The sequence below is a fragment of the Eschrichtius robustus genome, chromosome 3, assembly GCF_028021215.1.
Source record: "Eschrichtius robustus isolate mEscRob2 chromosome 3, mEscRob2.pri, whole genome shotgun sequence".
Classification (NCBI taxonomy): Eukaryota; Metazoa; Chordata; class Mammalia; order Artiodactyla; family Eschrichtiidae; genus Eschrichtius; species Eschrichtius robustus.
Genome location: NC_090826.1, coordinates 147,263,362 through 147,285,106, shown reverse-complemented (window position 1 = coordinate 147,285,106; position 21,745 = coordinate 147,263,362). Strand labels below are relative to the sequence as shown.

The window sequence follows — 21,745 nt, the reverse complement described above, 5'->3', positions numbered from 1 at the left end:
CCCGCACGGACTCACCGTCCCTTGTCCAATTATCATATTCATCACCCGCAAGATCTCACCGTGCGTGTGCGCGCGCGTGTTTTCCTCTCTCCGCCTGCAAAAAAGGCTCGGTCCCACTGCTCTCTGCACCGAGTAAGTATCTTCTCCCCCTCGCGAGTCCCCTCCCCTTTTCCAGAATCACTTGTACCGGCTTGTTCTTGAATGAGAAGAAAAGAAAAGAGACTCCCATTACTCATACTCGTGTAAACATCTTTCCACCCTCCCCAGGAGAAAATGGTGTTCTTTAAATGAATCATAATAAAATAGTGTCTAAACAGTTTCTAAGCAGAAGCCTCAGTGGAACTCAGCGCTCCGCTCCTCCCAGTTCCTACGAGTAAGTGATCCGCTTGGCTTTTCTTTCTTTCTCTTTCCTGCTGGTGGCTGGGGGGTGGTGTTGGCGAGGGGGGGGGGGAGGCTGATAGTGCTGGACTTGTCGCTGATCTTGTCACCTTTTGTGTACTGTTTCTGGAGGGTGAGGAGGCTTTTCCTTCCTTTCCTTCTTTCTCTTGCCCTCTCTTCTCAGGAGAGAGGACTGCGAGGGGGACCGGGTCGCTTTTTGTTCGTCTGGATCCCCGCTCTCCTCCCAGCCTCATCCTTCCCATCTCCCCCGGTGAAAACTCCTGGGCTAGTCCCCACGTCCTTGCTCTTTGTCCTGTTTATTATAGCTGCCTTTCTTCCAGGATCTTCCAATTTGCTTGTCATTTGCATACCTTTCACTTCTCCTTTTTAACCCCAGCAGAGGGCCAGGGAGTAGGGAGGAAGGGAGAGGGAGGAGGAGGGGGGGCGCTCTGTTACTTTCCTCTCAAAACGCTGTCGAAGCCGAAATGTTGAAATCAGGGTTGGAGCAATGGAGAGATGGTCCTGGGAAACGAGCACGGCGCCCCTCCCCTGTGCTCCCAGGACCCAGGGCTAGGTCAAGTTGAGTAGGGTAAGGTGGCACAGGGAGCCTCAGGGGTCCTGTGGTGGGAGGACTGGGGCCCAAGCGCGGCGGGAGGATGGAAGGATCGAGGTCCGGGTTGGGGTAGAGGATGCTCTTGGGCAGCGGATGTGCTCGCAGTCATCGCTGGCAGTCGACGTGGTTGGGCTGCTTCGATCTGATCTTGGTTCGTCTGGGTGGTACCTGCAATTTTGCCCCACTTCGGAGGACTGGAGAGGGAGGAGTGAAGAGGTGAGAGTGATTGTTACTGGGAAGAATAGTGAGGGGGCGGGAAGAGCTGCTATCTTGCCTGAACAGGCAAGGAGGGGGACGACGGGGGCAAGTTGGGGGGAGACATTACCCAAAGCCCAGTTTAGCAAATTGTTGGTTCTTCTGCTGTGCCCGCCGCTTACTCCTCCTGCTAAAACTGAACGTAGGTGGAGGGTATGGATTGGAGGGGCGAGGTGAGGGGGGCGGGGGGGCGGGAGGGAGGTAAAGGGGGAGTAGCTTTGGAGAGAGACTCACAGGTCTCCCGCCACTTCTCAGCTTTTTTTCGGAAGTTGAGAGTCCTCCAGGTTGGCCGAGAGAAGAACTGGGAGGAGGGGTTGAGCGACAGTCTTAAATAGCCCAAGGAGGCAGGTTGGAGTGTGAAACTTCTGTTCTTGGCAATCCAGAACCCACTCCGCCTGGGGGGAAGGCTGGGAACTCACCTGCTTGTTTTTATTTTTCCCAGAAGGTCTGTGTTGTCTCCTTGAGCTTATAATAACAGTGCAAGCACAGGGTGGCCTGCTCTCAAAGTCAAGGCTAGAAGTCTCTTCTCTTTTTCTCACCCCCCACCCCTTCTCTCCCATCTATAACCTCCTTTACGAAAAAAAAAAAAAAAAAATTATAATAATGTCCTTTCCTGGATTAGGTAGACAAAGGTCTATTAGCCGAGAGCTGCGCCATGGGCAGGGCCTGACAGGTGTGTTATGTCAAGAAAGACAGGTGCAAATTTCCTCTGTGTCTGTGTGTGTCTGTACAGTTCCAGACCTCAGGGTGTGCTCCAGGGTTGTGGAGGTTTATGGGTTTATGGTTGCCTTGGTTAATAGGATTGTCCAGGCTAATGGGAACTGCGCTGTTGTTATGTTTTGAGCCCTGCCATGTGAGTTCTTTGGTTGGGGGTGGAGGACAAGTTGGTATGTGTTTGTTTATTTTTCTTAAGGATGTTGGCAGGCTGCTGCTGAGGCTGTGTCTCGGGCTCCTGTCTGCCAGGCAGCTGAAAGTACCCCCACTTCAGGCAGCAGGTGGAGGGAGATTGACTTTCCCTTTGCTTCCCTCTGGTTTACGCCTATTTCCCAGGTCTTTGGGGGCATTCGGGGGGAGTAGTGAGAGCGTCGTGTGTGTGTGTGTGTGTGTGTGTGTGTGTGTGTGTGTATGTTTTGGACATCCATGGGTGTTGTGTGTAACTGCCAAGAATACCAAAGTCAGTTTGAAAGTGTTATGTTTTTAAAGCTTATCTTCTTTAGCATGCTTTCTCCCTGCCCAGAAGGAATAGGTATGTGCATAAACTCTTTCAGGTCGTATGTTAAATACTCTCATAAAGTAGAAGGAGCCTGTCATTGTACCAGACATGTGCCAGATGTCCTAGTTATTACTTTGATGGAGAAGGAAAATCTCAAGTATGTGAGAGGTAACTGTGCTTTTCTATTTGATGCAAGATGTAGGCAGTCAGTTCTCTGAAGTTTCTTGCAAGAACTTCTGAGCATTTTCAAAATGAAATGGGCTGTGGCTGGTGAAGAAGAAAAAGGGGAGTAATTTGGTTAACCTGTCCATGTGCTACAACATGGACCTGTTTCTGCAATAGTAAAATAGATGAAAGTAAGGACTGTGGCTTCATGTGTGAGGGAAGCTATTGAGCATTCAGTGTAAGCACTGTATATGGATTCTCAAAATCTGACCTTTTAATTTTTTTTCTTTAAACAGTCTTCTTCTTGAGTTGCATAGAAATAGATTAGATGGTGAATGGTTTTTGTTGGTTGGTTTGGTGGCTTGGGTGATCATCCTTGTTTCATGAAAATGAGATAATATGTGTCATTTATTCTTTTGACTTAAACATCCAAGTTCCTCCTAATACTTTCTTTGGATGCTTTTGAAGTTCTTTCATAACTAAAATGTCATCTATGGATATGTCATTTGCTTTATTTTTAATAAGGGTTATCTGTGCTTGGCACTTATTGATATTTTTATGTGTCCATTATGCAGAATTCTATTTAGTTTAATCACCAAGACCTTGTGGGGAAAAAGTCATGCATACCTAACATGCATCTTTGTTCTCACTTTATTCATTCCCTTGCATCTTTCCTCTGTAAGTAGCACTTACAATCTTAAAACATAACCTAGCTGCCAGGCGTACTCTTTATTTGTTCGAAGTGAAATAGGCCTTTTTTCATGAATTTCTTAGAGGCATTGCTTTGCATTTGCAACTGTAAATATAAGGAATATTTAGGTTCAAGATTAACAAAAGATTATAAAATGTTACTGATTTTATAATATGAAGATGGATTGTGCATGATATATTATTACTGGGTTCTAATTAGGTATCTATATAAATTGGAAAGGACATATACATAAGGAATTTCTAAAACCTTATTGCCTGGTGTATTCGAAAGCTTCAAAGAACATTTAGAGAATTTCAATTCTCTTCAGAAAAAAATAAATGTAAGTGTTTCTTCTTGAAGTTATTTCTCACTCTCTTTTATTTACTAATTTGGTGAATTATTACTTTTTAATATTTTAGGCATGTCTCAGAAAATATTCTGTGTTCATCTTGCAGGTGAAAAATGTATGAAATTTTTGATAGAATGGAGGAATTTAAGATAAAATGGTTCTGATTTGAGATCTCTATTATCATAGGAAAATTTAAGCCTGATATAAGATTTTGACAATACAATGTTAGTTAATTTAAGTATTAACTAATGTCAAGTGGGTTCTTCACAATAAACATCAAAGGCTTTCTTAGCCTGATAGTGAGTAGAAACATCTCCAAAGGAAAAGTTGCTAATTAGCAGAAATGAACTCTTAAATACAGTGAAGGGGACAGCTTGGTAAGGGGCAGGGGTGAGGGAGTACCTAAATCAAATCATCTGATTTTCCCCCTTGAATTACTGATTTCCAGATGGATTTACCAGGTTCTTTGTTAGTGTTATTTCACTTGCAGTTTCATAACCGGCTTGACCCAAGTAGATCAGAGGCCCACTCAAAGGTTGTTTTCTAAAAGAAGTAAAGTGTAGGCTTGAGCAATTTCTTCAAATCATTTTATCAACAAAGACAGATAGTCTAAATAATCCAAGCAGGAAACCATGCCAACCTTACCCTTCCCCTTCTCATGAAAGATTTGACTGAACTATTTGAGTAATAATCATAGTGATCACTTCTTTGTCTAGAATCTGGACTCCAGATCGAGGCAGAGAAGTTGCATCCCCTTCCCCAAATAACTTCTTTATTAAAGCAGAACACTTCACCACTTTCTACTTCACACTGCAGTGTTCCTTTGAAATGCTTCCCTGAAAATTCTTTTCTACTAACGTTGTCATCAGCTTCCTTAGGATTCTCCATGTTAAATTATCTGACATTCTTCAGATAATTCAGATTTTAATGAAGAATCTTTGGGAGTAGTTAAACTCTGACTTGATCATAGTTGAACGTTCTTATCTTTTTCTGGGGGGAATCTGCTAATGTTAAGATACCCTTCGTATAGGAATTATTCAAGTGTTTATGTAGTTAGATGCCAAGTGGTACAACACAATATTTAATAATAAAAATATTCTATGTAGATTTTCATATTAATTACAGAGGAGTTTACAGGAATAGAATATGTGTATCCAATCGATAATACATTTGGGTTCAAATGCTACGTCAGTATTTTTCTGCATACTTGCTGATATTGATGTTCACCAGTGCTGATCAAAAGGTTCATATTGCTGGGTTAAACTCAAAATTAGTATAAAAATTAAAATATGAGAATCAATAATAATTGTAGTTGAAACATATGGCTTAGTACATATATTGAGAAATAAAGGAATTTTTAAAAATCTTAATGGACAGGATGATATCAGTGATAAATTAATTCCATAGCATTCTCTAAATTCTGAATTGGGAAATCATGGAAGCACCTTTGAAAATGTTTTCAAGTGATTTAATTTACATTATAGTCATTTAACAATGCATTTTCTTATGCGGCAAAATATTCATATATATATATATATATATATATATATCATCTTGGTTGTGAAACATGATGCTAATAAAGTACTACAGTCAACCAGTTATAATTATTTAATCTTGCCTATAGCCTTCATGGGTTATTATCCCAATGTGTATGACTACTATACCTTTATTTCTGAGTTTAGGTCAAAGCTATACATAGAGATCTATTTATTCACGCCTACTAATATCATGCCTTGTCTTGCTGGATTATATAATTTTTCCTAGTTTTCTCATTTGTTTTGTCCTGATTGTTATGTCTCAGCTGTACATTTTACAATAAGACTTAAAAGCATTTAAATTTTCTTAGCCCCAAACAGAAACAAATCATTATTTAATCCAAGAATGCTGACCAGTTGAGAGAAAATTGCAAAAATCAGTTTCGTTTGGTGAATTTGAAAGAAGTTACAGGATATTTTCTTCTTAAAAGACCCAACAAGCACGTTTAATTAACATGTATTCTCCACTGAAGATGAGAATATGATTTCTTTCTACCTTAGGAAGAGCACAGCCTTCCCCTTGGCTCAGGCATGAGGTAGGGATACAGCTGTTGATACCTAGGCTAGATGAGAGGAAGTGCAGTTGACGCAGAAGTAAATGGCAGCTGGGAAGGGAAGGATGGCTGGGGATGACCTTGTGCTCATCCCTTACACCAGAGTGTTGTTTCTGAGCCTCTGTTGCAGAGATGCTCTTCCTGTAGCAAGGATGGGTAGGGGGAAAACCCAGATTGGATGTTAAGAGGAACAGGGGAAGAAAATACTGCAGAAAGTTTGTTCAACATTTTGATTGGTGATCTGTGTGCTTTTCAGGTGATATTAAAGAGAAAATGATTTGCACCCAAAAAGACAAGAGGTAAAAATTTTAAAGAATGGCAATAAACTCTATTTTTGAAAAGCTAATCTACACACACAAAGTCCTCCTCACAAAGACATCCCACCTCAATATGCAAGTCTTTCTGAGCTTTAAAATAATTCATCTTTTTTCTTGTTTGTCTCCGTCTCCCCTTTTTTCTTTCTCTCACCTGACAGCTGCACCTGATTTATCAGATCTAACATGTTAGTGAAATATTTGCCCTTGCATTTTTGTGTTCCTGAAACCAATTTCATTTATTAATGTGTGAGGGGTCACAATCATCTTGAATTCAATTTTGAACCCTATATATTGGAGTTATCAAGATCTGTTTCCATTCCAAGTTCAGGAAATTTTATCCTGAGGCACACAAAAAAGTATTTTACCCTCAAGCATCCAAAAAAGCATCATGTTGCTTTCTTGACACTCTGATACAGCCTTTATTTAAATGTTTTATCTTCATATAAAAACTGAGAACAAGGGCTACATGATGAAATCTTTGTCGCTTAAAAAAATACACATGGCCATCTAAGCATTGAGCATTTTCTTGATTTTTACAGGTTATTTCATGCTGAAATTATGCCTATTTGCATGGATAGTCATTCTTTAAAACTAGCCACAGATGCAGTCCTAGGGAGCACGTAGATGTTTTTACAGGTGAACCGAAAGAGATGGGAGCTGTTCCAAACACTCTGCACGCTGCCTTTGGCAATAGACCCTGTTATTGTGAAGATGTGCTCTGTTAAGCAAACGTGAAGTTTAATATTAGATAAACCCTGTGTGAAAAAAAATATTTTCATTTTCTTCATAAAACGTTCATTGTAAGCAAAAAGATGCGACATCTTAACATTTATACAAAATTTGGGGTTAGCATCACTGGTTAACGTCACAAAAAGTGTCAAGTGCCTTTTATAAAATGCAAGTGCCTTTTTATATTGTGTTCCCAAGATACAATGGAAGTTCATATGCAGAGACGGTATTTCCCTTTCTCACATATTTAATTGATGTTATTTTCTTTCTTCTTTATATATCTTCCTTCAGCCTTTTTTCTTCCCCCTGTGTTTTTTTGATCCTTTAACTTGGCACAAAATATAAGATTCACAAATGGTGTATGTTAAAGAGCTTCTTCAGGCATTTGAAGTGTTATTTTGGCAGATTATAGAAAAACAACTAGCACTGAGGATGTTATTTATCTTTGCCTAACTCAATTTATTGTTCCACATATTGATTTCTAAAATGTGACAATGTCCTTCTTCTGCACTGAGTCCAACTTTATAATAATTGAAGTCATCAAAACGACATCATGAAAATTTATAAATATTCTCATACTTACATTAAAATCCAGCAACAGATACCGTCTTCAAATGTGATTTTAGTAATAAAGAGCGCATATCTGTGCAAAGTAAGCAGACTTGTAAAATGAGTATTTGTGCACTTATTTCCATGCTAAATTGGCCATTTATGTTGGAAAGATGCTGATAGGGGTGTTCTCCTCCCCATTTCACATATGACAAAAACGTTTTAAAATTCAGTAATAAAGGGTGTGTGTGAAATATTTGCATTTTTAGAGTCATTTTTTCCCCTTAATAGCGTTAAAGCCACAATAATTTTATTGCAGAAATGGAATTTTTCATCCAAATTTCACGCATCCTCAAAATTTTACCTTATTTCTTAAGTATAGACCACTTTTATCTTCTTTTGTAATACGCATCTCAATGCCCAAAATTTAATCAATTGGTTGTCAGAGGCTGTGTTCTTATAATCTACTGTTTCTTCTGAAGATAAACAGTATCATTTTAGGCATTTGTGAAAGAGAATCATATTACTGGTGCTTAAGCAGTTTTTGCTTTTTTTTTTTTTTTTTTAATCTTAATCCATCTTAAACCAGTGGAGCAGAAATATTTAAAAATGTTTCATTTCAAGCAGAGTGCATAATAAATTGCAATAATTGTAATGTGCCATAAATCCCAGAGCCTATGCATTTTGCATTTGATTCAGGATTGAGGTCAGGAAATTTGGAGAAATTTAAAGAAAATGATTCATCAGTCCTTTTGTTCTGTTGGCCAGGGTCCCAGGATTCTTGAGCTGTGCCCAGCTGACGAGCTTTTGAAGATGGCACAATAACTGTCCAGTGATGCCTGACCATGACAGCACAGCCCTCTTAAGCCGGCAAACCAAGAGGAGAAGAGTTGACATTGGAGTGAAAAGGACGGTAGGGACAGCATCTGCATTTTTTGCTAAGGCAAGAGCAACGTTTTTTAGTGCCATGAATCCCCAAGGTTCCGAGCAGGATGTTGAGTATTCAGTGGTGCAGCATGCAGATGGGGAAAAGTCAAATGTACTCCGCAAGCTGCTGAAGAGGGCGAACTCATATGAAGATGCCATGATGCCTTTTCCAGGAGCAACCATAATTTCCCAGCTGTTGAAAAATAACATGAACAAAAATGGTGGCACGGAGCCCAGTTTCCAAGCCAGCGGTCTCTCTAGTACAGGCTCCGAAGTACATCAGGAGGATATATGCAGCAACTCTTCAAGAGACAGCCCCCCAGAGTGTCTTTCCCCTTTTGGCAGGCCTACTATGAGCCAGTTTGATATGGATCGCTTATGTGACGAGCACCTGAGAGCAAAGCGCGCCCGGGTTGAGAATATAATCCGGGGTATGAGCCATTCCCCCAGTGTGGCATTACGGGGCAATGACAATGAAAGAGATATGGCCCCGCAGTCTGTGAGTCCCCGAGAAAGTTACCGAGAAAACAAACGCAAGCAGAAGCTGCCCCAGCAGCAGCAACAGAGTTTCCAGCAGCTGGTTTCAGCCCGCAAAGAACAGAAGCGAGAGGAGCGCCGACAGCTGAAACAGCAGCTGGAAGACATGCAGAAACAGCTGCGCCAGCTGCAGGAAAAGTTCTACCAGATCTATGACAGCACTGATTCTGAAAATGATGAAGATGGTAACCTGTCTGAAGACAGCATGCGCTCGGAGATCCTGGATGCCAGGGCCCAGGACTCCGTGGGGAGGTCAGACAATGAGATGTGCGAGCTGGACCCGGGGCAGTTCATCGACCGAGCCCGGGCCCTGATCCGGGAGCAGGAAATGGCCGAAAACAAGCCGAAGCGAGAAGGCAACAACAAAGAAAGAGACCACGGGCCAAACTCCTTACAACCCGAAGGCAAACATTTGGCCGAGACCTTGAAACAGGAACTGAACACTGCCATGTCGCAAGTTGTGGACACTGTGGTCAAAGTCTTCTCGGCCAAACCCTCTCGCCAGGTTCCTCAGGTCTTCCCGCCGCTCCAGATCCCCCAGGCCAGATTTGCAGTCAACGGGGAGAACCACAATTTCCACACCGCCAACCAGCGCCTGCAGTGCTTTGGCGACGTCATCATTCCGAACCCCCTGGACACCTTTGGCAATGTGCAGATGCCCAGTTCCACAGACCAGACAGAAGCACTGCCCCTGGTGGTCCGCAAAAACTCATCTGACCAGTCTGCCTCCGGCCCCCCAGCCGGCGGTCACCACCAGCCCCTGCACCAGTCGCCTCTGTCGGCCACCGCAGGCTTTACCACGTCCACCTTCCGCCACCCCTTTCCCCTCCCCTTGATGGCCTACCCGTTTCAGAGTCCATTAGGTGCTCCCTCCGGCTCCTTCTCGGGAAAAGACAGAGTCTCTCCTGAATCCTTAGACTTAACTAGGGAGACCACGAGTCTGAGGACCAAGATGTCATCCCACCACCTGAGCCACCATCCTTGTTCACCAGCACATCCACCCAGCACCGCAGAAGGGCTCTCCTTGTCTCTCATCAAATCCGAGTGTGGCGATCTTCAAGACATGTCCGAAATCTCACCTTATTCGGGAAGTGCAATATCCTTTCATTTGCCCCCCAAGGAAAACAAGCCCAAACCAAAAAGGCTTCCCAGAAGGTCAGGTTTACACATTATTTAGAATGATGTAGATTACAATCTTCTTAAGAATGCAGTCTTTCCTCTTCTTCAGAGTAATAGGCTTTTATCAGCACGCGTGTGGCACTTCTGGTTGCACAAAAGCTTCACAGGAAACCAACATTTTTGTAACTTTCACAAGTTGTTAATTGCCCCAAAGTGGTAGTATTTAAATTGTGCTTTTGCAGCAGTGTTTTTTCTGCTGTTTCTTCCCGTATTATCTTCTTATCCTTTTTTTTTTCCCCCAAGAGTAGATTTAAAGGTGGAAAAAAAAAAAAGATCTCATTGTAATATTGAATTCTATCAGATTTTATTTTAACATAGTAAGTTTCATAGCAGAGTAAAGAGAGAAAAATCAGTTTTCAGATCCCTAAGACTCCATAAGAAGAATTCTCCCTTAAGCTATCTATAAGGCTCCTGGTCCGTTTAAAGAAGGCCTGATTAAATCTTATGAGGAACAGTCTACTGATGGGAGGCTGCAGTGGGAGAAAGATGGTTGTGGATAGGGAGTTAGAGTCTCTCCTTATTCTTTAAGTGAGGTGTGGTTTTTTGTTTGTTTGTTTGTTTTAAAGGAAATATACAGGTACTGATTTATTCAGACGGTATCCATCTCTCTCCCGTTCACCCAAGGTCTGTTCTTTGGGTCTGGTGCAGCTGCCTCTATGCATGATTAACCTCTGTTCAGCCATACACAGAAATCTTTTGTCCTAACATACACAAAGCAAATTATTTTGGAAAGCGAGAGAGCACAATTAAATATAAAACTCAGCCGTATTCGACTTTAAAAACGCCTCTTTCTATGTCTCTTTTATATTTTGAACCTTACTTTTATGTAGAGATGCCAGTTATATTTTTTTATTAGACCTGTCCTGAACGCTAGCTATTTTTAACTCCCGATTTTTTTTCTCTGTAAATTGGTCCTTTCAGTAAATTTTTAAAAATCTTGTGATTGTTGATGTTTTGGGGGAGTAGAATAGTAGCATTTGGGGGCAAGTAGAGACATATTTCTTTTATATAAATTGCCAGATGGATATAAAATTTAGCGATTAAGTTGGCTGTTGCTAAATTGAGGGTTTTGAGCAATCGTCTTGATGACTAGAGATTGACATTTTCATATCTAACCCTACTCCAGAGGCTGCCATGTAAGTGCAAAGTCCCAGCTATGGTGGAAATGTGTTTTCCTTGATATGAAGGTCATCCTTCCAGCCAACTCAGGATAACAGTGAAGATTTCTGATAAGGTGAATGTGAGCCACAAGTATGAGACACACTTGGGCAGTTAAGCATAGAGTCTCTTTCCATAGAAAGGAAGAAGAGAATAATGTCTTGAGAGAAAGATTTGAGGACTTAAGATGCAAATAGAAATCGAGTCTTGGTTTGGCTGCTGATTTAACTTCTAACTTTCAGAGATCTAAAGTCACCAGTCATGAATCAAAGCTGCGCCAGGCACCATGCCTTACACATCATAAGCAGGGACTAAACATTGGTCAAATTGGAATATAGCTGTTGGTGATGAGAAAGGCAAAGTACATAGACACAGACCTTGAATGGTTTTTTTTTACCCTCTGCAGGAGAGCATCTTCTGGGGTTCATACCAGGCTCATGTCCAGAGCTAGACCCCATTGCTCCTCAGAGATCCCTTACTTCATTTTGAAGCCAGTTGTAGTGATGGTGGGTTGTTTCTCTCTCTTTCTCTCACTTGTGCGCGTGTGTGCGCACACACACACACAGGAAAGGGACGTGCCCATTTGGATGAATATTTGAAGCCAGGTTTCAAAGTCTTATAAGGCCATACTAAACTCTTTAACTCAAGATTCCAGTTTCTGTTTTTTTTTTTTTTTTTACTTAGACTTGTCACCGTATCCAGATAATTATGCCTGTGCTTTTTTTTTTTTTTTTTTTTTAATAAGTTGGGTCTTCTAAGAAAAAAATCTTTAGATTGCTCTAAGTGTTGGCTATGCTCACTGTCTCACCCTCTCTAAATCCCCTGAGGAATTCTGAGGATTTGAATAGAAAGAACTTCCTTTTCTTTCAATACATATCAAAGACTTTAAAGAGAATTTAGTTGCATCTTCTTCAGAGGAATAACTTCCCCTCTCTCTTACCATAGAAGATTCTGCTCAACAGCGACGGTTTGGAAACACCTGTGTTCATATGAAATGTTAGTTGCTTACACCTGGAGTTGTTTATTTTGTGTAGCTAAATAATTTTGGCCTCTTGCTGCAATGAATGATTACATTTCCCACATGCTGGCCTTCCAGCCTCTGTTTCTCTCTCTTTTCCCTTCTATGATCTCGCCCTTTTAGCCCTTTATCTCTTTGCTATATTGTTTCTCAGGAAGAAGATAGGCAAGCATCCTTTTCTAGAGTTCACACAGCTCTGAAGCCAGTGAGTATCTGAGTGTTTGTTGAGAGGCTGGGTCTGCTTTTCCCTTGTCTCCATCCTTGTACGGCGATGAGTTCTCCCCTTGACTTACCTGATGGTGTTTAGGCGAAATTCTCAAGCTTTTAGTTTAAAGAAATCTCTGGGAACCACAGCAAGTCATCCTACTTCAGTTTAGGTAGACAAGGCCATATGTGAACCTGTTATGCAGTTACTCTTAGAAAAGATCAATAGAAATGAGGAGAAATGGGATGAAATGGTACCTTCATGATTTTCATTATTGTTTTTATTTTTAGTCCATGGCTTTCCAAAGTGTAATGAATAATTGAATTCTTAAGGAACAATTCTTTCCCACCCCAAAAAGCATCATCTGTTTCCCTGAACAAAGTAGCCAAGATAAGAACTATTAAGAACACCAGCTTATCGGATAAATCCATTCTGAGTCCAGCACATTAGGCATATATGTTCTACGTAATAGAGCACACTACCTTGTTATCCCTTCTAATAGAAAGGAACTAGTGAGTGTGTGTGCATGGTAAAGTGAACGTCAGTGCACCTGCACCAAAAGGTCGCGTCTTGGATATTAAAAATGTGTTCAGTATCTTTGCAAATGAATCTATTTAATCAAATGTTGAATTTTATTCAAATTCCAAAAGAAACAGCCAGCCAATTGTTTTTCCTCCTGATGTGCCTTGTCATTCATGCTCTTTGCATCTCAAGAAAAATAGCCTTGTTCGGGCCTCAAACATTTGCATGCACCCAATTAAAGCACAAGAGCGGTGTTCTAAGCACTTAAGACATGCAAGGGAAGAAACTGAACCTCTTCTCCGTGACAGTCAGCTTTCCCTGTTCGACTTTTAGGGAGAAGGTTAAAAAAATATGTGACGTTCAAAAAGGAAAACGATTTAATAATTTGAAACTAAAATCCATCTAGAAAACCTGAATTAACAATGAATTTCTAAAATGTGAATTAATCCATAGAAGTTGATCTTTTACATTTTTGGAAGTGGTGCGGGGCCATAGGAATTCTGTTAGGTGTATTAGCTGTAGGGAAACATGTATATTAAAGGTTGGAAGACTCTGGATTCCCCTTCCCCCTCCCCCCAATTATGGACTAAGTAAATTAAAAAAAAATATATCCATAAACTACACATCCCACCGATTATGTTAAACTTCTTTGTGGAGCAACAACTTGCTCTATCCCTTTTATTAAATGTGAGAGTTTAGATCTTTTCTCCCCTTTTAAGGATCCTAAGCGGGGAAAGCTAGAAACATAGCAAATCAGAGCTTAAGGAGCAAGCTAAAAGTCTCCGGGTTTCAAAGCGTTTTAGAAATTGTAAGCAAGTGGTCCCGATCCATTTGGTTGGAACTGCAGCATGTAAAACCTCTAGCCACAATTCAGGGTTCAGTTGGAAAAAAAGAATTTTCTTCCTGCAGCCTTCACAACCTATTATTCTCCCATTTGCCTTTTTGCTGCCTCTGCTGCTTCTCCCGCGGCTGCTGTTTAGGTGAAGTTATATTGTGCTTGGTAAACAGACAACACTTAAATTCTCAGGTTGTTTGAACACCATTTTAGGTTCAGCTGCAGTACCCTACTTCTCTGATCTTTTATATTCCCGAGCAGATGTCTTTCATTAATTTATGGATTTATCATCTTTTTTTCTCTTTTTCTTTTCCTTTCCTTTTTTTTTTTACACCTGGCAGCTGTCTCAAGTTTCAGCAGTTATTGTCTATTTTGCATTATACATAGAATTGAATGTCATCTGTCTTCACAAAGCTATGGCTAAGAGAATTGAGGCAAAGCCACATGAGCTGCCGGGACAGATCTTGTTTGCGTTCCATCCCCCCTCTCCCCACCCCCCTTTACCTCCTTAATATTTATTTGTGCTCATTTTCTTTCCTGGCCTTGAATGGAGCTTAGCTCGTGTTCAGTACAGCTGTATGTTTACTGAATCTATTCCGTCATGAGTCATTGTGCGTGTGTAAGTATCCTGGAAACAGCTAGTGCTTTCTTGGAAGAACAGTTGCTTTTCAGCACAAGCACTTAAAAGGGAAATTAACCAATTGGTCAGTTCAGATTTATTTTGAAGAGAAAAAAAAAGGATTATCTAACTGTTGGCTTTTAAATCTTTCATTAGCTATTTTTAATAGTTTATTAGAAACATATATTTTATGGGAATTTTATCTTAATTACACGATGAGCAAGAAATAAAGATGTATTCTGTGTTTCATTTCCACTGATTGATTCCAAGTATTTCCAACAGGAAGCATTTTAAAGCAAAAAAACGGACTTGAGAAATTCAAATGAGGATGATTTTTTTTCATGAAATAAAAAGCCTCTAAATCCCAACCAAAATACGATGGATACTTTGCTCTGTTTTTTTAAATAAAAAAGAGGAAAACATCTTAGCATAATTTAAAGACACTGAAAGCTTCAGGAAGTTTTGGTGGCTCAATAACTGAGAACCACAGCAAAACAATTCGTTTTGTATGAGACCAAATTTGAAAAGGTTTGGAACTTTTCCCTGCTAATAATTAATTGTACTAGGTTGTTTGGATGTAGCCTTCTGAAAGAACAGATTAGAACCCAGATCTGAGGATGTTTGTCAAAGTTTGGACTTGCCTAAAACTCTTATCACGAGGCAATAGGAGACAGCTTGCAACTATTATTTCACTTATCCATTTGGACAGATGGTCCTGAAGTGTGCCGGGCTCCTTTAGTCCCCTCTCTCAGTCTAATGGAGGTTACTGGAGGGCCTTTCAGCCCTTTCCTTGGCACAAGAAGTATGTCAGTCATAAATTATCGTCTTTGTAATCATTAAGGATCTCAAACAAAAACACAAGTTCAGTTAAACTGCTTTGGCTTACAGATAAAACATCAAAATTTCTTTCTTCAGTGTTTATTTTCAGTGAAAACAAAAGGCTCAATATTTAACTTTTCAATTTACAAACTAAGGTGATCTTTTTCAAACTGCGTGATATTAACGGGAATGCTAATTGATCAAATTCTCAGCAGAATATCTGGTTAAACCCCCTGTTATAAGTAGTCAAGAACTTATCAATATTAATTCGATTATGCTTCTCTAGGAACTTTCTGGTTTCCCTCTGTTCCCAAGATTGGTCATGCTGTACTTGATGGTGGTAATTTAGAAACTTTCACCTTTCCTAAATATCTGTGTTTATTTGACCTTGCTTCATACGGTGTGAAATTTTTGTTGGGTTTGTTAGCCAAGTGTGTGTGTGTGCTTATGTGTGTGTGTGTGTGTGTGTGCACACACCCACACGTGCATATTTTCTTTTCTTTTTTTCCCTTATTTTTTCCCAGACTCTCTTTTAAGAGAAAATCCTTAGAGAAGCTTCTAGGAAGGACCCTTAATTGACCTTGTGGGGGACCACATTGATTTTCTCCACGTGCATCTTCATTTCTGATAAATTATAAAGCCATTAATTTGCTGAGGAAATGGCAGGGCCAGGCTGCGGCACAGATGTGACCAGAGCCATCCCAGCTCCGAGTCTGCTGAGTCGTGCCAAGAATCTGGGGGAGAATCAGGAAGCCTGGATTGTTATGGTTAGGCTCAACATTCTCTTGGGAACTGTTTTAGTTGCTGCTGTTTACAGATCTAAAAGGTAATGATGTTTCCAGATAAATAGACCTTCTTATTTTGGGTAAGTGGCCATTTATTGATCTGCTAACCCACATTTATTGATTTGTTAGCTCCAACCACTGTGCCACTCTCGAAGGAGTTAACTATAAATCCAGGAGGGGCAAAATGTATTTGGTTTTGGATCGTTGCTCTAACAAAAGCGACACCCCCTCCCTGTTCTCTCGGTGCCCAAACTACCCCTCCCAAGTTTTAGCTGTTATTGAAAAGGAAACAATTAAAAGGATATAATGATAAGACAGGAAGAAAGTGAGTCAAGTTGCTCCATTATGTTAGCGCTGAAAGGTAGATGTGAAGCCTGCCTAACAGTGTTCAAAATAATGCATTTTATATTTTCATGTACATTAGTATAATAATTGGATGTCGCCTGCAGAGAGCAGAGAGAACAAACAGAACTGTAATTGTGAAGAAGGAAAAAAACTCTCACGATAAGAGTCGTGCAGTACCTGTTGGGTGCATTTGTCTCCTTAGCAACAAGTGAACGTATAGATAGCAAAAGGACCTCAAACAGGGGGAATGTTTTGCCATCCTCACCGCGAAGTCTCCAGGATTCCGCAACTAAATTGTGCATCCTCACCATTATATTTGGCAATTTCTGACCGGCAGTGGTCATTCTGAGCAGGCAGCAGCAAGTTAGTGATGGATGTCATGGCCAGCGCCATTTATCTTCCAGAATTCCTATGGCTGCTGGGTGGGCCTCCAGATTCCTGGGGGGGGGGGGGGAAGGGAGGGATGGTAGGTGCTTGTGTTTCAAGAAATTGTTTCCTTAACCAATTGCATCCTACATGCAGGAAGGATTGTCACCCAATCACTTGAAAAAAGCAAAGCTCATGTTCTTTTACACCCGTTATCCCAGCTCCAACATGCTGAAAACCTACTTCTCTGATGTAAAGGTAAGGACATCTTTCATTATTAACGTTTTCAATTTCTGTGCATGAGGTAGTGATTTGAACTCTTGGAAGTTAATGGAGATGAGTGTGGAGTTGGTTGGTGAATACACCTACGCTGTAATTGATTTAATGCATTTGTCCTTTGGTCTAAGGCTTTGCCAAGCAAAGAGGAGGCTCCTTGTGTGTTAAGACCAAAGGACTGGGTGCACAGATTTTCATTCTAGTCCGGGAAACTTAACCTCTGTCTTTATATGTCTTAACTCCTTGGGAGAAATTTCAGTTGGTCCTGGAGGGACGTGCTTTAGAGAATTTTATTTTCCTCCCCTCAGCCACAGTAAACTGTTTCTGTTTTTGTTTCTGTTAGTTTCCCCATATTTGTGCTTAGGAAAGCAAACACTAGCACCTCTTTTTCCCCCTGTCGAAAGGAGCGTACATTGAAATTCTCTCTGCAGTAGCTGCTTAAAAACAAAAGTGATGATTGTCTCTTATTTACAACTTAATTTGTTGTTGATGTAGAGTACACTGAGCATAAGGAGAATGAATAAAGTGACAGATTCAGGACACATTATTCAAATGAGGATATGAAAGCTGTCGGCCTACAGCTGCAGCCTCCCTCATTCTACAGAATATGGGGACCTCCTGGTTCTGCGTGTGTGTGTGTGTGTGTGTGTGTGTGTGTGTGTATGCGTCTGTGTCTATGTGTGGGTTTTAAGTAATTGTTTGCAACAACTTGATGTTGTGTTAATCATCTGTAACTTTTTAAAACATAGATTGGGTTTTGATGATGATAATGACACACATGGTATCATTATCCAACGAACTCGATAAACATTACATTAGCCGAGATTAGTTTATTAAGGCTGGGTGCTCTTCCCCCCACCCTCTCCTGCCCACCCCCGTGTGTACAAGTTCTTATTTCTGCCACGGGGAACCCACGAGCTGCCAAAATGTGCTCCTTCCTCCACGGCTCCCCTCTCTCTGCAGTGGGTTTTGTGCCCAATGCCTGAGTTGTTTCATTGGCCCCTTTCGCAGGCCGACCCATTTCAGTCTTGCCTTCACTGATGTTTTACTTGGCCATGTAAGAAAAGTTCTGTTTTCCCTCCTGTTTGCTTTTAAATTGTGTAGCAACTTCAGCCTTTTATCTCTCTCCTTCCCTGGCTGAGCTCCTTAAGGAAGGCATGTTTCCTCCTCCTTCAGTGCCAGCAAACTGTGCAGGATGGGAAGGCAGAGAGAGGCAGTTACTTAAACAGCTGGATAAGAATCATTAAGCACAACAGGGTTTGGACCTTGTGGGGGACCATCTGAAACTGACAAACTGCAGGGCATTTGTCGATTGGTTGAGGACCAACCAGCTTCTAGAGACTAGTTCTTCTTCCAGGGCATCCTCCCGACACTTTAGTTCTGTGGGGGGGACATGGAGGAGAGGGAGAAAATTGTTATTTTGTGTGTGTGTGTGTGTGTGTAGATGTCCATGTTACCTCCTTCCCTCCTCTTGCTGCTGTGATCTGCAGTATTGTGATATAATGATAACAACACCTTATATTATCTATAATATAATATCCTTTCATTCAGGAGGCCAAAGAGCTTTACAAACTGCATACATAGGGATCACTCATCTACCACTGACATGCAGACACCTGGAGGGTGGAAAGTAGCAGCCATTCTGAGCCAGCAACACTATCCAACAGTAGATGTAAATATTAGAAGCATTCGTGTTTTTGCACACGTGTGGCGGGGGGAAGGGCAAGGGTGGGGGAGATTGTGGATTTGTAGCTTTAGAAATACCGGGCACTGTAAACCAACAAGAAATTGTTCCCATTCCATTAGAATACATCTAGTAATTCAGCTTTGCAAATAATCACTCACTCTATGTAAATAACAATTAAATACCTGGGTGACTATTTCATTTAAAAAAGCATTAATATTCAGATTATAGATTCCATCCATATTCTATCCATACTGGGAAAGAAGGTTGTTAGAGTGTACGTGAGTCTGGTTAACTCCCAATTATCCACTCTAATGGAGGGGAAACAGTAGGGCATATAATGCAAAGCAGGAAATCACCGAAGGTCATTCCTCTTTTATTTTTGGAATGAATTATACATTTTTAACTTTCCTAATTGTGTTTTTTGGCTAGTAATAAATGAATTTATATTCCCTGAGCTTACACTAATGATAGTGGAAAGTCATGCATAGAAAGGGAAGGATAGTCCAGGCAAGGTGTTCCAGAAACTTTCTAGGAAGCAATGGCAGAGCATTCTTGGATTTCTTTAATATTAAGGAAAATCCAGAATTTGAATGTTGACAATGCATATACTCATGCATATGTATGTTATGTTATATATATATATGTAGTGTGTATGTATGTGTGTATATATATATATATATATATATATATATACATATCTCTATCTAGATATAGATATATAAATGTGGATACTTATTTGCAAGGCTGAAATAACTATATAGATATACGATCCAAAATTTTATTTCAGTCTGGATTCAAGAAACCACAGAATTGAGAAGTCCCTAGAAATTGGAGAAGAGAACTTAGCGTTTTATCAGAAATGAAACCCTGCATCATATATCTTGAAAAGGACATATTCTTGTGACTCTGGACCAAGTAATACTTGTCGCAATGATACAAGCATATACTTGTTTGTGGCCACATACGTGAAGAGAAAATTCCTAATTCTAGCAAAATGTCCCTTTCTGAATCACAGAGTCACTTCATTTCAAATAGTGATCAGAAGGTCGTTTTGCAAGTAAAAAAACCAAGAGACTCACACGAGTGGAAAATATTTTGTTTCATGAATAAGGTGTAACCTAGGTGTCCATCCAAGACACAGTTGGGAGGTAGTGCTGGACTGAGTTAATCTCCAACCAGCTCCTGGTAGGTGAGCCCCACCAGAACGATCCTCCCTCCCTTGTATTTTTCCTTAGGAAGGGAGACAGTGCTTCACTCTCCACTCTGGGAAGGAAGTGAAGGCTTTTAAATTACCTTGGGAAAAAAAGAGGTAGGAGGCAATCCTATACAATTCAGAGACGTTGGCTCGGTGAGAAAAATTCTTTTATGGTGATGATATACATGAAGGACGGAACCAGGGCCGTCTTAGTTGAACTCCCAGAGTAAGAATCTAAACAAAGTTCCGTGTTCTCACAGACAGTCCGAGTTAATTCCCTCATCCCAACATTCAGCTGGACAAAAAGCTCAGCTCATGGGCCTTCAGCTCCTTTAAGAAGGGCAAGGGGGCAAGTGGGAGACAGAGGCCGAGGATCCACGGGCCTCCACCGTCTTCCTGGGCACTGCTGGGTGCTGATTTTAATGTACAAACTAAGAACTCTTAGACCACTAAGTACAACAGATTCAGTGCCATTTTAGCTTTGAAGAACAGACGCGCACGGCTTTTCAAGCCGGCGGTGTTAAATGATGTATCTCATTCCCTCCACCCCTTGAGTCAACTGCTGCCCGGCCAGATTAAGGTGTCAGATTGATTTGTTTTATACATCTTTTGACCGTGCTCATTGAATATTTAGGAAGTTTCTCCAGCCCATATTGAGGCTGAGATGTCCCGTGGGAAGCATTAATCAAAGTCACAGAGACTCGTATGCTGTGGAAACACAGCCTCTTTATTGTAGCGATCGTTTTTTGCAGTAACACATTAACACGACAGAGCTTGCCTTGATAGAACAATTGATCCTTTCCTGGGAAGCCACTACGGAATGGGGGACATTAACTCTTTCAAGTTGCACACTTTTTTCTCCCCCAAGGTGACTATCTGGAAAAGAGGGGGCCGGCCTCTGCTGGTGTGGCCAGCAGCCCAAACCGAACGAATTTCAGTACATTTCAGTTCCCTCCCTGTGGAGCAAACCCTGCTCTTCAAGCTGTTGCGCTGGTCATTTCCCTTGTCTCATGTTTGGGGAGTCTGTTGTTTTTGCCCATTCTTCCTCTCTGGTATTTCCATTCTCTAACAATAAGCTTTAAATCTCCCTTTATGTCCCATTCCTAAATAATGGCAAGTGCACTTACTTTTTTGTCCTTCCCCATTAGGTCATTCATGACCATTCTAGAAAAAAAATACCGTTCTATTTTTTTCCTCTACAGTACTCTTGTCCATATGAGACAATGTCTTGTAACAATACAGAAGCCTAATCTCCATGTCAAAGCAATTTTCATTCCCCAGTGCACAGCCTGCTATCATTTTGTAATGTTTTGTTTCTTATTCTAAAAGAATTAAAAAGGAACAGTAAGCCGTCACGGGGGCCTGTAGTCCTTATCTCAGTGTCTGGAAATTTGGACAGTGTATTTTACTGCTGAGATAAAATGGAAAGAACTCCAAGTTCAGCAAATCGTAATGGGTTTAAGTTCTATTGAAATCGGCAACCAGAAGATCAGATAACGGGGGTCCTTCAGTTGTCTTTTTAATCGGGTTCCCCGCAAGGCTGAATAGAGACAGAGCAGACACACAGAGTGAAAATATAATTCTTGGATAGGTTAAGTACATGTTTGAACTCTAGCAAGCAGAAGCGATTTGCTGATGACTTAATCATTTTCTGGTCAATTATCTGTAAGGGCCCTTGCAACTCCATGGCAATTATGATGCAAGTTGGCCTTTTGGGAGAAACACCAGTCTCCCTGCTTCTGTTTCCTTGTTACTTCCATTCTCTGCCATAAATTTTCATTCATTTATTATCTTTGCTGGTATAGAAACAACTTTCTGTGTAGTAATTACAGCCCCGATACACACTTTAGCTGTCATCTTGTTGGAGTCTGGATGTTCTCATGGCCAGTGTTTGATAAGTGGTCTTTGTTGATTTTTGATGAAT

General features: G+C 40.9%; 1 protein-coding gene across 1 annotated transcript in view; it reads left to right on the top strand.

Moving 5' to 3' along the window:
- Window positions 1–342: 342 nt before the first annotated feature.
- The window catches only part of PROX1 (prospero homeobox 1), a 47,679-nt gene continuing 26,276 nt past the window's right edge, over window positions 343–21,745 (top strand). Inside the window, exons 1-3 of the mRNA XM_068538421.1 lie at window positions 343–373; window positions 8,117–9,908; window positions 16,814–16,921. Coding sequence (XP_068394522.1) covers window positions 8,184–9,908; window positions 16,814–16,921 — 1,833 coding nt within the window. The 5' untranslated portion in view covers window positions 343–373; window positions 8,117–8,183. The remainder of the gene's footprint in view (window positions 374–8,116; window positions 9,909–16,813; window positions 16,922–21,745) is intronic.